The 18,012-nt window shown below is 44.4% G+C and overlaps 3 protein-coding genes across 3 annotated transcripts in view; all 3 read left to right on the forward strand.

The window, feature by feature from the left end:
• The window catches only part of LOC116843709, a 7,205-nt gene extending 4,295 nt beyond the window's left edge, over window positions 1-2,910 (forward strand). Inside the window, exons 3-5 of the mRNA XM_032814359.1 lie at window positions 1,454-1,612; window positions 1,748-1,899; window positions 1,992-2,910. Coding sequence (XP_032670250.1) covers window positions 1,454-1,612; window positions 1,748-1,899; window positions 1,992-2,220 — 540 coding nt within the window. The 3' untranslated portion in view covers window positions 2,221-2,910. The remainder of the gene's footprint in view (window positions 1-1,453; window positions 1,613-1,747; window positions 1,900-1,991) is intronic.
• Window positions 2,911-3,165: 255 nt separating this feature from the next.
• LOC116843708 lies at window positions 3,166-5,935 on the forward strand. Its single transcript, XM_032814358.1, has 5 exons — window positions 3,166-3,333; window positions 3,756-3,900; window positions 4,026-4,169; window positions 4,294-4,445; window positions 5,361-5,935. Exons 1-5 carry the CDS (start codon window positions 3,248-3,250, stop codon window positions 5,602-5,604), a joined length of 771 nt encoding a protein of 256 aa, XP_032670249.1. The 5' UTR covers window positions 3,166-3,247; the 3' UTR covers window positions 5,605-5,935.
• A 6,513-nt stretch (window positions 5,936-12,448) lies between these two features.
• LOC116843772 lies at window positions 12,449-15,857 on the forward strand. Its single transcript, XM_032814519.1, has 2 exons — window positions 12,449-13,235; window positions 14,979-15,857. Exons 1-2 carry the CDS (start codon window positions 12,449-12,451, stop codon window positions 15,767-15,769), a joined length of 1,578 nt encoding a protein of 525 aa, XP_032670410.1. The 3' UTR covers window positions 15,770-15,857.
• The last annotated feature ends 2,155 nt before the right edge of the window (window positions 15,858-18,012 follow it).

An 18,012-nucleotide genomic window follows, 5' to 3' on the forward strand; every position in this document is an offset into this window, starting at 1 on the left:
GAGAGAGAGAGAGAGAGAGAGAGAGAGAGAGAGAGAGAGAGAGAGAGAGAGACAGCTAATCGCAGTATCCCTTTGTGTTTTCCTAATATTATAAGACCATTTTCTCGTTGTATCAACGGTATTCCCAGTTGTACTTTACTTCTTTGACGACGATTGGAATTACTACTTGTTTTCTTTTAAATGCGCGCGAAGTCATTTTTAATCTTTGCATCGCGCAAATAAGCGATGAGTGTTTGAGAAAGCATTTCAGATAAAATATGCATCGTTGTTTTGCGTGCGATAAGCGGCCGCAAGATCCTTTACATTTCGACCAATGACAATCACGACTTGATTCGCTTGTCCTCGATAAGAACCTTTCTCTTCGCGTACTATGTAACAATCGATAACACGCGACATCCTCGTATTATTTTCCAATTTGTATTTTCGTATTTCACGCATATATCTAGAGAGAACGAATTTGGTTGAATCAAATAAACACTTTTTTGGAATAGTCCAAACGAATTTTTTGATTGATCGAACGAAATTTTGTTTGACGCAACACAAATATTTACTTGCGGCTTCCAAAGAAATATTTTTGTTGTGTCAATCAAATAATTTGTTTGGACTATTCCAAAGAAACATTTATTTGATTCAATAAATCGTTCTTTCTGTGTATGTATATGCTGCACGAAATACGATTAAAACTAATTGTCTCAATTAATATGATACAATTAAGACAATGAGATTATAATGATCGTAATGATAGCAGAGAAATAATTACGGCGCAGAAGTTCATGAAGTTTCACGATGAGTCTTCTTAAGTGACTTGAGATAGTAGAGCGAAAGATGTTTAAATTTGCACAAACACGATTGCATGTGTGTCCCGTCGAAGAAGCAATTAGACATAAAATAATTAAACTTCTTTTTGATTCTCAATTATATGCCTTTCGTAGTTTAAATTACTCATTTTTTGTAGTTACATTATACGACTGCATATGATTGTATATTGTAAAATATAAATTGTACTAAAAGGGGAATTTTTTCCTCGTGAATTTAAGTACATAATAATAATGTAATAATAATTAAACCGTCTTAAAATGTCTCAACATTGTTTGCTTGAGAAAACTCGTCAAAATACTCGTCAAATTTAACAAAACGCATTCGACTGCAAGCGAGATTTATCCTTCGAGATTTTCTCTATTATTCGCGTTAGTAGGACTTAATTGGTTACAGAAACGGTAAGTTAATTGACTCTTAATTCACTCAACTTCCGCAGTACCTATTAGCTGCGTCCAGTAAAGTTGCTTTGCAACTGTTATAAATTTCGTGAATCTCTGTGATTCTCTGGTGTATGCTCTTGATTGAATCTAGGGGCATACATCAATCGAATTCACAAATTTTACAGTTGCAGTTGCAAAGCGGCTTCGCTGCTGAAAACGCAACTAATTTAGAACTGTTATTAATGTTGCACTAGCCTTTTCCGGGAATCCCAATTATCTCGTACAAAGCCCACTTCGTGCTGGATTCAGGAAAATTGAGAGGTTTATCCAAACTGAAATTCAACAAGGCTACCTTAACGTACGAAAACAGGATAATAGAGCTGGCGCTGGACGTCGAATTCCAAATGCTGATGGTAATTACAGATAAAACTTTTCACTCTCAATCTTGATCTTCTCGACAAAGCGATAAAGTAGCGAATAAGATACCTATTATTACGCGCTATATCGTGATACTCTGTCGCGCAATTAATTTCTTCTCCCGCATTTAGATAGCGTACGATTACGATCTGGAACTGCGCATTCTCCATCCGAGAGGACAGATTACGGCTGATGCCAAAGCAGTGCATATTAGTACTATCATCACCTTCAATACAATGGATTACAGTTTGGCTCTCGAAAAGCTCCAGTTGGAAACTCTCAAGTAATTTCCAATAATTTTTAGCGAAGTATCGTCTTGCATCTCAATGACGTTTTCTCTGTAAGCTCGGAGACTTAATTCCTCTATTATTGCAGCATCGGAAACGTGGTTGTTCAAAATCACAGCGGTTGGAAGTATTGGGTAATCTCGTTCATTGCCGAAGTCGTGGCCACATTGAATAAGGGCAACATCACGAGATCCATTGAGACAGACGTGGCGGAAGCAATTCAAAAATACCTGGACGGAGTAAATCGTTATGTGCCCCCCGAAGTAGTAGTCAAATTCTTCCAGGATATGCTATTGAAACTCGAACTGGACAATTGATTCGAACGAACATTGTACCGACGTCGATCTCTTGGTCGTTTGAGTGCCAACAAGAGAAGATCGTGTTTCTTTGTTATATATATTAAAAAAATGTTAAACCTGTGCTAATCGCTTTTCTCTGGTTTCATATCGGAAGATCTTGAACGAGCGCTATCGCGCTACATTCTTTTGTTGCGTGATTATTTCGCAGGTGTTACTTGTTTTTTGAGAGGCTAATCTTGAATCATATATTATAAATATAATACACTGTTGAAATGTGACTACACATATTAAACTCTTCTACTTCGTAAATATATGTTGGGTCGGTCCAAAGGTCGGTTGGTCTTTTATCAGTCAAATTTAACTTTGATTTTACAGTCAATGGAAGTGAGTTATTCATTAACTAAATAGTCGCCTTAGACTTCACTCATTCGTCATCATTCTGGAACATTATCAGCATTATTATTTGTATTGGTATATACATGAATGGCTTCTATCGAAAGTCAAATACACTTTTGTACCGACTAAAGAAATGATAAATATTAGGTTGTCGCGCAATTTCTCTGTCGTATTTTTGGCGCGCTTATCTTCGACGTATAATAAATTAATATTAAATTTGTTTTTCAACTGCGCTGCTAGTTTGATTGTATACTTCTTATATAAGTTGTAGGTAATAACCAATATGATGTGAATTAAATTTTGTTTTCAGAATTGTATCAGTTTTAACTTTACCCAAAAAATACGACGGAAATTATGCAACAAGTTAATATATTTCCTTCCTCGGTGTATCACGATTCCTTAACGTCGCCAGCATTCTCGCAAGGAGGCACACCGTGTTGACAAATTAAATCATTCGGTCATAGAATTAATCAATTATAGATAGGAATTTGTTTTTTACGTTATCTTTCGTCTCCCGATAGAATTGTCGCTTTTGTTATCAGTAATGCGTTATCGAACAAAATTCACCGATAAGGTGTAATCTGATAGGTAATAAAAATTGAGGAGACCGCAGGATTGATCGTAGTTTCACTTCATTGTCAGTGCAAACATGGCCGGTCAAGTGCAATTGGCTTTCTTATTGGTATTTGCTGTGTTTGTACACAGCGATGCCGCATCCCTAGGCGAACAAAGCCCGTAAGTTTATGCGTTCTGATAATTAATAAGCAAGATCTTCGAACTGCATAGAAACGTTCAAGCAAAATATTTCGTAACATCCGTGTACTCGGATAAAGCTGTGTCACCCTCATCAATCAAAACATTGCCAGGCAGTTACTCGGCGTAATCCTTCAATAGTCGCGATTTTACATCATTTCAGCGATCTGATTCTCGTTTGACCGATCCTACATTTCAATTAAATCTCTGCGTCTCGGACGCAATTAGTGTCTCAATTAACGTCATAACGATATTTGGAGAACTTTGACGCGTCATTAGTGTCGCAGATAGTGACAATTTGCAATTTACGCACGCAAGTCGAAATTGTATTCTATGATTCGGTTTCGCTCAAGTGACTCGTGAACGACACGTTGAAAAGATGCGCACTTCTGTGTGTTACGCAGTCCCGTCATTCAACCACTAGAGTATTCTGTAGTCTTGGATGAGCAATTTGATCGTCAAGTGTCGCACTTGCGGGCGTTCATCTTGAAGAATGGATTGGACCCTATGGATGTCATCGATATGTCTGAACCTCTTCTACCGGATATGGTATGATATGGTTGTCTATTTTCTCGTGAATTTTCTTCAAATATCATAGGTGGTCGAAAGCTTTACCTCGGTATCATAGCAACAAGTGAGACATGCATATCTTTATTTCGGACTTTGTTTCTTAGCCTGGGATTTTCAAGGGACAAGTTGATCTCAAGCAAGGCTGGGTGCAGAATCTATCGAAAATAAAACGCGCCGGCCACGTGATCGCAAAGTACTCCGACAAGATATTAGTCTTGGACATGGACCTGGGATTTGATGTTATGGACGTAAGAACAAGACAGAGACGTTAATCGCGTTATGTATCGATGGAATGCGGCACGTGTGGTGTATAGATGCAATAATTCGCGGGACCAATAAGCGTGTTTTAACTTCTGGTTATAATTTTCACAGTTCAACTACGCGTACCATATAAAGTACTTGTTATTTGAGAGAAGCGGCGATTTGTACGGCCGTTTCTACAACCTCAAGACTAAGGTTCTGGTGACGATTGATCTGAATGACTATCACATTTCTCTCGACTCCATCAAGTTCACTGAAGTTGGGTAAATATCGTTTAGTCTCCTGGCCGAGGCGGTATTTTCAACATTCAAAACGAATAAAAAAATGCACAGTTGTTAACTGGGATGGGGAATAAGTATTAACAGTATTAATAATAGTCGGGATAAAGGGTCGATTTCACATGGAAGGCTGATTCGTGCACACGACAGAAATCTAGGAAAATTCGGTCACGTGTGTTAGATACTGTTAAGCATTATTATTCTTTCATAGTATAAATTTCAATTTGCAGTGGACAACCGCGAATGGTTCTTGGAGATCTTATTTCTTCCACTTTAGTTGAAATATCGTTTCATTGTGTTTTACGCGCTTTGCGCACCGGAATGTGTGTGAATAAAGACGCATGGCACTTTCCAACGCGAGGTTCGACGCAATCGTGTAAGATAGTGCCGAGAGTGTCGGGCATTATTTATCAGTTCCCGATATTGCATATTATATTCTATTGACGTTCGACGGGCGATAACGTGCGCAACAAATTGTTTTCGTTACGAGAATAAATTCGTGAAGTTGCGCAAATTTACGATAGCAAAGTTCCTCGATAACAATCGCGCGCAAGCCGATATCTGTAATTATAAACCGATAACTACGAGCTAATCGTCGTAAGCCGGCGAGATAATCTCTGTGTAGAAAAATCGTGTCAGATTTTATCTACTGTGCCTGTTACAAAGTGCACCTTCCTGATTTTCCAGTTTTGCGTTCGTTAACTTCGCGACTGAGGCGTTTCACTTTTACTCGTGGCGCGCAACAACGTGGTATTAACTGAAAATACGTAGCCAACAATCTCAACGTGCAGATTTAATTGACGGGTTCAGTGTGCAAATTTATAATTACGACTTACAAGAGTGCCACGAGCTGTCGCAGATTTTATTGTAGTTTCCTCGTTAAATTTTATATTTTTGCAGGAAATATGACATCAAATTCGAGGGTCATCTTCTGGATCCCATATTAAACGTGGCGACTAAAGTAGTCACGACGGTTTTCAAGAAATTCGTGCTGGCATACATCGAGGAACATACCATGATAGTTGTCAGAGCTAAATTAGACGAAATCAACGGATTGATACCGCACCCCAACAAAGCGGAACCGAATATGAATATTAAGGATATTGATACATTTGACATCAAGATCAATACTTTAGACTTATGAGTCGATTAATCTTCGCAGTTTCGCCGGGTGCTCATTATTCCATATGTCACAATTCGAAGAAAAGTCATTACCAAATGTTGCTCATAATTTTTTAATACAAATGCCAATATTTAGTGGATATTACTAAGATAATCGCATGTATTTCATGATTAAAGTATGACAATTAAAAAATTGCCATACTTCTCGCAAAGTTAAGTTTCTAAAAGTGTACAGCCTAATTTTATCAGTCTATGGCAGCTAGATTATTAATTTAACTAAAATTAAAAAATATGTATAATGAATCAACTTGTGTTGGACAAGCAACTGAATAAAGCATGTAAGCTTTCGAGAACATAGGTATTATTCTTATTCAACACAATGTTACTTACTCTTATCTTGATTGTTCAACACTACCGAAGTCGGAACACAATCACCAACTCATGATAAGGTGAAAAGTGCTTCCAAACAATATACACTTAGTTTACTGTAATCTAAGATACACAAGCTTAAATGTCTGATAGGCATCGCATCTCCTGCATCTCTATTCCTATTTCCAGGAAGCTCGTTTCTATAAATAACATAATTAACAGCGCAATTCAGATAAATGCGAAACGCGTTTTTACACCGAGTTACATTGGAGGAAAAACATTTTCTCATAGACAGATAGAGAGAGAGAGGAAGAGAGATCTCGCGATTCGTGCACGGCATACACGAATGCTACGTATTCATAAGCGACGCCATGAACTGTCTGTGGGTAGTTTCGATAGGCCATGTTGAGGCAACCCCATCTAAAGTGACGATCAATATGCATAACTTACAACATTGTCGAGCCGTAACTTCGCACATACTCCTCCCGCTTAATCTTATTAAACTTGCCCGGCTCTCCCAGCCTCTTCTTCCCTCCCCCCGGCGCTCTCAGATCGCATCTTGGCGTCGTATCGGTCGCAAACGACGATAGTACAATCTGCATAGAGATGGCTCCATGAAAATCCACGGGACGGTCTCTGGGGATATCGCGAGGAGCGCGCATGGTAATCCTGCTTATACACACAACATTGCGAGCGCACGAGGTGATCGATAATGCCGGCCCGATGCAAGCCGCTAATACAGGCACTAATATCCCGCGTACTTCATTTTCCTCCATTACGTTCCAAGTCTGACATTATTCTCATCGTGTCCCTTCCGATTCGCCGGCCCGAATTCCCGCAAAGGGAAGTCGTTTTCGTTTTCCCAACTTTGACAGAGTTGAAGTTTATTGTTATAATCCTGGGGTCTTCCCCTTTTTCTCGGCAACTCCTTAGAATTTACAGAATAGTATAAACATTAGTTTCAACAATTCTTCTCAAATGGTCCGTCCGCAATTGACAATGTTTTAAAATTGCACTAGTTACGAACATTAAAGAAAGTAAAGAAGATAAGCAAGATAGCAACTTGAGCAAACGCGATAGCACACATAATTATACGCAAATATTTCAAAAGTATATATACAAACTCAAAACTATTGTATAAAATAACATATAAATTTTGTCCCTTTATGGTCACATATATAATCATATATAATGATATATATGATATGTCTATAGGAAAAAGGAATACTGTTGAATGAAGAAAAGAAATAATTTTATCTAAACATCGAGATCAGGACCCGCTAGAAATATAAGTTCATTTCGATTATATTTGTACAACAGCATTTTTCTCAGTATGAGCATATATAGTTACATACGATTATATATTGCCATATAGAGACAAAATTTATATATAATTATTTTTTCCTGAACATATCTAGAAATAATGCATAGTTGAAATAATTCAAGCAAAAAAAGTGTTGTTGCAATTTCAAAACGTCCTTTTTGAAGAGAATTTTATTGGAAATCCGTAGAATATGTAACGCAAACTACAGACTAGATTTTCAGTAAAATTTTCCTCAAAAAGGGCGTTTTGGAATACAATCAAAGTTATACAAACACTGAGATGATATTGAGCTAAATGTTATATTACACGCGATTAGAAGAAGAGAGACGCGTAACAGTGCGACTGGTGGCGATATCTCGAGTGGCGAATTAATTTTCACGGATATTACAACTTGACGTTGTTGCTTCACCTGCGTGTACTCCATCGATTACGGGAATTGGTTTAATACCGGGAGCTGGGACTAATGATATAGCGCGCTTTTCCCCAGCGAGTATTACACGTAGTACGCGTGTGCGACCGTGGTTGCCTGTTACCAGGTGTAGCCAAACACAAAGGTCGCTGTTTATCTGTATAAGTTTAATTAACGTACGTGCAACATATTTAATCAGCGTGCGCTCGCATCGCGGCAACGATACCCGAGTGCAAGTGCAAATTTGCACAGCGCCCGCATTACGAATTGGAAAGCGCCTTTTGTTTGACGAAAAAGCTCGTTCCTGGAGCTTTAGCCTCGTCTGACAATTACATATTCAGACGATTTGCAAAATTGCACGCAGTATCACCCCATGGAAGTCTTTCCAACTTCCCTTATTCAAACTTCCTTGACGCACGCATAGCGTACGTGAACGATGTAGACTCTTACGTAAATGCGACGTGTATATCAAGAGGCTCGCCATGTTTCTCCATGGACTGTCTTGCAGAAACTCAAGGCGGTCCGTAACGTCTTAGTGTTTCTCTCGACGGGACGAATCGCGCGCGGTTCGTGACAGACACGCGGCTGCATTATCCGTGATAATGCCGGGGCATACCTATCCGGATTATGCTTCATATACTGTGGATCAGATACTCAATATATAGCGGATTGAACAAGCCTCTACTGTTCGTCTTTGCGTATATCTAGTATCCATCGCCGTTGCTTACTATTGATCGCGATACCTGCATGCTAAAGGATTACGAACCGCATTGCCGATTACTGCGTCGTGCGCGGATATCGCTGATTACGCGTTTCGGTGAAGCTGAGGTTCGTCGCGTCTGTGCTCGCGGATTTACCGTGAGTACTTCGAAATTTACTTACTCACACTGCATTCGATTTCCCCCTAATATCCGACCGTTAATTACGGACATGACAGACATGTTAATTACAGATATGACAGACAGATCGCGAGAAGCGACATATATCGGCAAAATGTTATCAGCTTGTCGATTAGACTGTTAACCTTCTTCTGTATCTAATGGTGAATCTGTGGGATCCAAACGGATATCAAATTGTTCGCCAACTTTCGCGAAGGACCCGGAAATTTTCGAAACAGTGCAAGTCTGTTTGCAGATTTTGATGTATTTTGATTTTATTGCAGTCCCAAGAAACATGATTATACATGGGAGATTAATATGAGAATAAAACCGCGAGATTTGATATGGTGAGCTTTAGCGAGCAATTGATCTTGCAGTCTCAAAACTTAGAAGTTTCACATTTCTGTGATTTCGCGAAAGTTCGAAAACTGCAAGTTCGGGAAATATAAACTGAAAGTTTCGCGGTGGCGCGTGTTCTTTGGGGAGGTGTAACTTCATCTTGAAATCATGCTGGTGTCTGCATAACCCTGGCTCAGCTTTTAGAGCCCGCATCAGCGCGGGTACGCCGCAGCGACATTATTAATCCGAAACGTTTCCGCATGCGGGGACAGGGGCGGACGTAACTAGTCGGGATTTTCTCCTTTCCTACGGTCTCTTTGTGTTTGCCGACTAGGCAGAAACTGATATGAGACACGCCGGCAGATTACTTCAAGTGATTTGAGCACTGATTAGTAGCGCTTATGACCGCGTGCATGTGGAAACGCGGGAGATGCGACAAAACGGAGATAAAGCTCAGGCGAGACCGTGGTATTATACGACGAAGATAAGCGACGCAGTCAAATTGCACGCGACGCGACGAGTTTTCCGTGAAAATGCCGATACTGAGAGGGAAAGAGAGAAAGAGAGAAACCAGGTTTCAGAAAATTAATTTCCTCCGAATCGACACTTCTCTAATATGGCGACAGGCATCGATAAAATTGATCTCTCATACGTTGCAAATGTCGCCGTATCACGCGGAAATCTTGTCTGTTCTTTAAAGCGAGACTCATTCCGCGCATCACGTTACGCGAACGCTCACACGTCACGGAATTTTCCTTGAAGTTGTGTTTTCGAAACGAAACGGCATTTCCCAGATGCATTTTGGACAAATAATTGACAGATTCGAATAATCCTGAGGGGCCGTGACTCTTATTGATTCTGTATTATTATTTAGTCGACGAATATTACTGATTTTCAATTGACTTTTTGTGCTCACTCGTGAGTATTCCATAAACCTGAAGTATTTCGTAAACCTGAAGATCAAAAAGCTGTAACGATTTTGCGGATTACTCATAAATGCGAGGTAAAATACGGAAAATCACGTGTTATCTTGATTTCGCACATGCGGAAGTCCATGCGTTTCTTTCACGACCCGACGCTTTAAGTACCGAGTGGTCCGAGTAGTCCATAAATCTTCGCCTGCAGACCGCTTTCGGAGATGCGCGACTACACGAGTCCTTTACTTCGGTAGATCCTTGGATATACTTCGCCGATTCAGGCGACTATTAATAGAAATGCGAATCATAAAGCGGAGATCGTGTGGGGCAAGGTTGTGCCTAGTGGGAACGGTAGGAAGAGCGGCGTGGTGTTCGTCGTCTCGACTTCGCAAAGTCAGACGCGCGCGCGCGCGCGCGCTTATTAATGAAAACAAAGTTTCATGTCGATTATTTATACAGATGTTGTATGCGCGTAATACTGCGGGACGCGCGGCGTCGGGTCATTTGTACTGCGGGACATGACAGTTTAATCGGGCAATCCGAAATCTCTCCGTAGCGTCGGGCGCTTAACAACAACAACTCGGGGACGTCAATCGCGGTAATTCGCGACATTTAAACAGTCGTTTGGCATGTCGCCCCTAAAATAGGACGTCGATCGCTCTGGCGTTCGCGCTCGTACCGTCCACGGAAGCATCGTTGAATTATCCAATTGCCCGAACTCTGACCTCAGTTTCTATCGGGGAAAGGACATGAACGCTTTGGGAGGCAGCGTCCTCTCTCTTTCTCTCTGCCTCTCTCTTTCATTTCGACAGTCTGGTCGTGTCGATTTTCCTCTTCGCAGCCTGGGCTGAAATCACAGTCGAGAGATTCCAGCCGAATTACAGACTCGATGCTGGACGTCGCGCTGATCGCCGCGGCGGCCCATGTCGAGGTCGAACCTGACCGAATGAAGCCGAGCCAGGTCGAGCAGAGCCGAGCGGAGTCACGCTAACGAGCGGACGAGCGCGCCCGTTTCGCCGCGGCGCGGAGCGACGCGACGCGACGCGGAGCCGCGATAAAGCCGAGCAGAGCGGATGCGCCGGTTCGCAGCGGGTGACGCGACTGCAGCTGCACGCCCATACAGTAGCGGACGCGTGGCAGACACCAAGGCGCATCCATTTTCAAGCTCGGCTCGGACGAACCTCGAGGGCTGCGCCTCCGGTCCGCGTGCGCAATATTTTCCGGAGCCTGGGACATTTTCTGAAAAAAGGATCTCATGCAGGGTCGAAACCTTATGGTTTTCTCGTTTGCAATGCACGTTTCGTCTTTCTGCGCACTTCCTCTTAGCGCTCGCCTCAACTGTTTCATGATAGAACCTTCGTAATAATAACTGATCTCGACATTTCCTCGAGATCTCAACATTTTCCAGTCTTGCTTGATGCCCTCTCTAAAATATCTCTGGTCGGCGACAAATGTCGGAGCAGATAGTACACTCGTAGACTGGTCGTTCGTACGTAAACTTGGGGAGTCATAATGAAGTTCGCGGCTACTTTAGACTTAATACTCGTACTTAGTTCCGTCTTTATACTCGAGACCCAGAAGATGCTCTGACGAGACTCGTCGGAGACGTCGGGAGACGAATGATGGAAATAAAGATAAGACAAAACTCTTTGCTCTTCTGAGGAATAATCGGGCTTTATTGTCAAGTGGACAAGTGAGCTCTGCACGAGATCATCTTTTTTCGCGTGGGGTTTCCACGGAAGTTGTAAAGCCGCTTAGAGAAAATAGCCTCGCCGTTAGGGGCTGATGGACACACGGCGATTGGCAATTTCCATCGGTTATCGATACTCTACTCGTACAATTAATTGTACCCGACCAAAGTAGTTTCGTGCCACTTTCGCCAGCCAAATCGCTCGGCCTTCCAGCGACTCTTGCCCTTCAATTCCGCGGCAGATAGCGCGCTCGTTTATTCCATCCGCAACGACGGCGTATACCTCGCTGAGGGATTCCGCGCGCACCTCGAAGAGGACTCGCGCGCGCGCGTACCTCCGGGACGTTTCGCGCGTACCTCCGCCCCTGCACGCTCACCGCGCTCGCCGGTGGTGGTTTACTCGCTCGGCATCAGTCCATTCCTCTCCACCTGCCCCCTTCTCTCGCGCCTTCTCTCTCTCTCTCTCACGCACGCGGTGCGGTGCTTCGTCGTCGTCGTCGTCGTCGTCATCATCATCCGCGCGGCGCGGAATCGCTCGCGCGGAGTCGCGGCGCTGGTCGAGTCGAGTCGGGTCGAGCCGCGCCGAGCGGAACCGAGCGGTGCCGAGTACCGGGGTCGAGCCAAGCCGAAGGCCCCGCGGTGGCCGCGACGCGCGCGAGTAGCACCACATCGTCAGAGCGTGTGTGCGTGCGTGCGCGTCGTGCTCGCCTGTACTCGCTCGCTCGATCCTCTTCTCGTGCTCTGCTCTCTCGAGTCGGGCACGAGCTGCTGCTGCTGCTGTCGTTATTGTCGTCGTCATCGTCGTTTTCGTCATCGTCGCAACAGTCGTCGCCGTCGCCGTCAGAGCAGCGTCGTCGTGATCTCACCGCAGCAACATCGTTAGCCGCTTAATTCTCTCGCGCGTGTGCGCCGCGTCTTTCCGACTGGCCCGCGCGCGTGCATGGACGACACGCGCGCACGAGCCGACGAGGATATAGCCCTGGATTCGTCCCGCTTACGCTCTTCTGCTCGGCTCGGCTTCGCGAGCACCGCCGCTGCCGCCGCTGCCGTCACTGCTGCCGCCACCACCACCACCACCTCCTCTTCGACCACCGCCGCCACCTGCCGCGTCGCGAGACGCAAGAGGAAGAAGAGAAGGCGTCAGCGGCTCGTTACGAGCAACGACGACGCGACCGGCGTCGCCGTCGCGGTCGCCTCCCGCAGCAACGCTAACACGCCGAGTAATAACGTAGCTGTAGCCGAAACCACCGCTGCCGCAACCGCCGCCGCCACCTCCACCGCCACCTCCGCCGTCGTCGTCCTCGAGCCTGACGCTGACGCCGCCACCACCGCCGCCGCCGTCGCCGCCGCCGCCACCGCCGACGCAGCCACCGCCACCGCGGGGACAGACTCGGCGCGGGTCGATAAACCGAGGAGCCGCCTCCTCGTCGAGCAGAACACCAGCGGGGAAATCCAGCTACGCGTCGGAGGAAGCGGCGCGCGTGCGGCCGCCTCCTCCGTCGGCACCGCCGGCGTCACGCTTGTCAACCGACGCGCCGGCAAACGCTCGCCTCGGCGATGCAACGTCGCCGGCGGCCGTAGGAGCGCGATGACGATGGACCTTCAGAGGCTGATCAACGAGGTGCACGCGAGACCCGCGATCTGGGACCAGAAGAACGTCAACTACCACAATCGCGATGTCATACTGAAGATGTGGCGGGAGATCGCGAGGGCCTGTGAGGTGTCGAGTGAGTATAGTCGGCTGCTGACGGCGGACGACGACACTCTCCTGCGCCGCGCGCGTCGTGTCGATTCTTCATTTTCTCTATGTGTATGTCGCGTGCGCGTGCACGTGTGGGTGGTGGGTGCTTACTTGCTCGGTTGGTTGGTCGTCCGATGGGTGGGTGGGATGCGCGTTGCACGAGTCGATTGGTCGCCAAGGCCCGTACGTTGTACTCGTCGAGCTCTGCGACCTCGAGGTTGCTCTCTCTCTCTCTCTCTCTCTCTCTCTCTCTCTCTCTCTCTCTCTCTCTCTCTCTCTCTCTCTCTCTCTCTCTCTCTCTCTCTCTCTCTCTCTCTCTCTCTCTCTCTCTTTCTCTTTCTCTCTCCCTCCTCCTCCTTCTCTCTCTTTCTTTCGAGATATCTCGTCCAGCAGCGTGGATTTCGTCAGCCGAGGTCCATCTGGCCGAGAGAGCGAGAAAGAGAGCGTGGAGGTGAGCGAGACGGAGAGCGACGTCGGTAAAGACGACGAGGAATCGAACGGGTCTTGCGGCCAACTAGCGGACCGAACTGCTCGCTGGAACCGCTCGCCAGCTGGAAGGTCGATAGCTCGTGAAAGGAGAAGCCGACCGGAGAGATAGGCTGCTAGTTCATGCGAATCGCCACCAGGTCGCACGTCGATACAGCCGTACACGTTCAATCTGGATTTTTCCTTTCTTTTTCCTCGTAAGCACGTGCTCGCGATAGCACGTGCTCGCTTAGCTAGGGTTATCGTGATGCAGAGTAGATGCGATGTAGCGATAATTGCACGCTAACACTTACTCGATGAGAACGGAGACGCGCTACCGACCATGCAATCTCGCGTTTACACACACGGTCGTTTTGCATAGCAAATTGGAAACGGTAGATTCTGATTCGTAGGATAAAGCTAAAGTAACCCAATGATCCCCCTTAGTTACTGATGCTGGTCATCAAGAAGAGATTCTTAGTTTCTTTCTTCGATTTTTCTAAGTTAGCAATGGTCTAAATTATCACGGAGAAATTATATTCTTGCACTTAAGGCTCCTGGCCCCTCGCATGTTTATCTCTTTTTAATGATGTCAGAAGCGAGAAAATGCATGCTAAAAATTCTTGCGAAATACAAATAAAAATATATATCCATAAAGTAACATTTGCATATAAATAAAAATATATATCCATAAAGTAACATTTGCAATCGATTAAACAAATTTGTAAGATATTCCGTGCACTTTTTTTCTAACAATCAATAATTTATTGTAAATTAATCTGAATAGAAATAGGCGAAGAAATAGGTTAAGAAGATGAATTGTATGTCATGTTAATTTACGACAAATTATTGATTGTTAGAGCAAAATGGGAGTGCACGGAATATCTTACAAATTTGTTTAATCGATTGCAAGTGTTACTTTATGGATATATATTTTTATTTCAACGTATTTCGCGAAAATTTTTAGCATGCATTTTCTCGCTTCTGATGTAATAAAAAAGAAATAGACAATGCAGGGGGCCTTAACACAAAATTTTGATTTTTGACGGAACTTCTCAGATCATGAGACAAGTTATCACAGAGAAATTAGGGAAGAGCTGTCGAAATCGTTAGGCAAAATTTTGAGGAAGGACGGATCACTTCGCGCAGAATCCTACAGTTTCCAAAGCTTTCTGGAACATTCCGCGGATGCGCAACGTGGCAACGTCCTGCAACGTGAAGGGCATGCATGCTGTAAACGTGGCGGTCGCTCTGTATGTTCCAGCGGACGTCGCCAAGTCGAAGTGGAAACACCTGCGCGACAACTTCCGGAACGAGCTGAAGAAGACGTATCGGGGCAAATGCGACAGCATCGGCGGCACCGAGCACGACTCCAAGTGGGTCTGGTTCAAGAGCCTGTTCTTCCTGCGGGACCAAATGAACTCCAGGGTGATTGGCTGCGCTTTGTCGCAGAACTGCGTGGGCGCGATCAACATGCGTTCGTCGCCGGACGGCACGCAAATCGAGCCGCAGATCGATATTCTCGAGGGTCACGAGGAAACGCAGTTCGACGACTTGGACGGAGACTCGTGCCAGTCATTGTTGTCCAATGACGACGGCTTGCATCATGTGATGCCGCCGCCGAAGATGAACAAGATGATCGGCCGGAAGCGCGCGCTCATGGACGCGATCGACAACGATTATGCAGTCGAGGTCGAGCGGAAGCGGTACGAGTCCCTGCAGAAGAGACTGGCGATGGGATCCGAGGATGAGGACGACACCTACCATTTCCTTATGAGCGTGAGAAACCCTCTTAGGAGCCTACCGCTCGATAGGCAGATGTTCGTCCGGCTTAAGATCCAGGAGCTGGTCTACAATGAAATCAACTCGCAGAATCAGCAGACCACGGGTCGTGTTTACGACATGTCCTCGCAGGGTCAAGATGTGAAACCACCGCGGACCGGCAACGGCGGCAACGGCGTCGGCGGCGACGTCATCAGCGACATGTCGAATCCGGCGTCGTTGCTGCAGAACTGCACTCCCGAGGGCTCCAGCGACGATGCCTACCTCGGCTAAGAGCTTGTCGTCGCTCGATTTGCACGTGCTTAGGCGTAAGGATTATAATTTTATCAATAGAGAATAAACGATGGTATTTTTTCAGTAACACTCTGACAAAGAAATTCGGAGCGAGCGAGAGACGCGTTCTGGCGCATCCTCGTGCTTTCATTATTTCCCCTTCCCCAACGATAATCCCAACTCCCATGTGCTGCTATTTGTTTTGGCTATTAATCCACACAGAGAGGCCATATTGATTCTTCAACACTATTCTATGCATTGAAACTCTACAGTCAATTCGAAGAGCTAATTGAATTTTGCTAGGGAATATAACTCTCTTCTTGAAACATGAAACAATTCTTGAAATTTTCTATTCAGGGATTTTGAAGTAAAACAAGAAGTTGTTAACCATGCAGTGGCGATCTTGATTTATAACGTTAGAAGCAAAAAAATACGCTCATAATTTCTGCAAAATATACATTTCAAAATACGTTTAAAAAAAAAGATATGTTCACGAAGTATCACTTGCAATCGATCTACAAAATAGTCTTAACCTTAAGCCCGTATCAGACTACCGACTGCACCGGCCGACCCGACTGCCGACTCTCAATGGACCAATCACAATGAGGCGCTGACTCGGCGCCTCACTGTGATTGGTCCATTGAGAGTCGGTAGTCTGATACGGGGTTAACAATTATTAAATTACCGTGAAATTTATGATCGATTGTAATCATTTGATGGGCATATCTTTTTGTTTTGTTTTAACGCATTTTACAGAAATTTTGAGCGTGTATTTTCTCGCTTCTGACACCATCAATCAAGGGTTCCGCGGCTGCTAGCCAAGAATCTTAAGGAAAATGCATTTCGAAGAAATTTTCGCGCGAAAAGTCTGTTTTGAGGGAATTTGAATAGCGCATTGATATTTGGAAAGAGCCAAAAACTCGATATAATCGTGAGCTTAATTCGACCACGATAAAATTATTCTAACGATATCGGCGCGAAATTACGAGCTTTCGAGCTGAAAATAAGGTCAGGTTGTCGATATTCATGTATTTATATCGGCGATTATTCGACGATATTTCCACGTATTGGGGCGGATATCTGAAATACCCGCATCTTCGTTGTTACATCGGCCGGCCGAGCAATCCTCTTAATTAATGAAGCACCGGTCGGCCGGTACAATTAGTGTTATTAGCGCGCTTCACCTACGTCGGGGCGGAATCTAATTACGCTTCCGCTGCGGTAGTTCATTTTCCAGCTAGCTGCTGCCGTGTTTTTCACTCTTCGTGATTAAACTGTGGCAGGAAAAGCTTCGCGGGCTGCGCGTTGCGAACGAAGTGGGCCGGGCTGAACACACGTCGATCGCTGGAAGCGCAGCAGCGTGGGTCGCGTCGTCCCCGACCATGGTTTTCGGGAGGGTGCGGAGTCGACCAAATTTACCAACGTCGACTAATGTGTACTTCGCATTCATTAACCCCTTGGCAGCGTTGAGTGATTGCGCGAGCACCTAATGCGCCAATCCGCTAATGCAGTGGCGGATTCAGGCCCATTTGGTGTTCTAAATGAGGCGCGAGTGAAACCTGCCTCTTTTAACAAATAATAATAATTTACATAAAATATTTTAATTAAATGCGAATTACTCGTATCTTGGAAATATGTTTGGCTTGCGTGTTTGTATAGTTGAAAGTTGAATTGAATTTAATAAACACTGCGACTCGGTGTTTTAATAGCAGTTGATATAATTTAGTAAATGACTTTTTTTATTTTTACGTCACTGTGCATTACTTTTTTCTAAATATTATAGAAATGGAGAAAATTGAGAAAAAATATTTAGTATATTTGTAACAATAATCACACATAAAGAAATAATTATTATAAATTTGATTATGTGCGTGTGCGTGCGTGCGTGCGTGCGTGCGCGCGCGCGCGTGTGTGTGTGTGTGTGTAATATATATATAGAGAGAGAGAAAGTTATTTTCTTTAACATAAAAATGGTAGTAATATACATATAAAGTTATTATCATTAATATTATATTAGAATTTATAAAAATGCTTTCTTGACTATAATTTATAGTAATGATTTTTTTATATATATTATTATACTTACAAATAACAAACATTTATATATATTTTTTTCTCAATGTGATTGAGAGAGAAGGAAGACATTTTAAAACGGCAAAAATTCTGAAAGTATATTAACCTACATATGTCAACGATGATCAGCTGTGTGCATGTCGTCGTATAAAACTCCGTCCTCCCTTTTC

Source organism: Odontomachus brunneus, unplaced genomic scaffold (genome assembly GCF_010583005.1).
Source record: "Odontomachus brunneus isolate Ranch 3 - 2012 unplaced genomic scaffold, Obru_v1 Obru_scaffold_035, whole genome shotgun sequence".
Classification (NCBI taxonomy): domain Eukaryota; kingdom Metazoa; phylum Arthropoda; class Insecta; order Hymenoptera; family Formicidae; genus Odontomachus; species Odontomachus brunneus.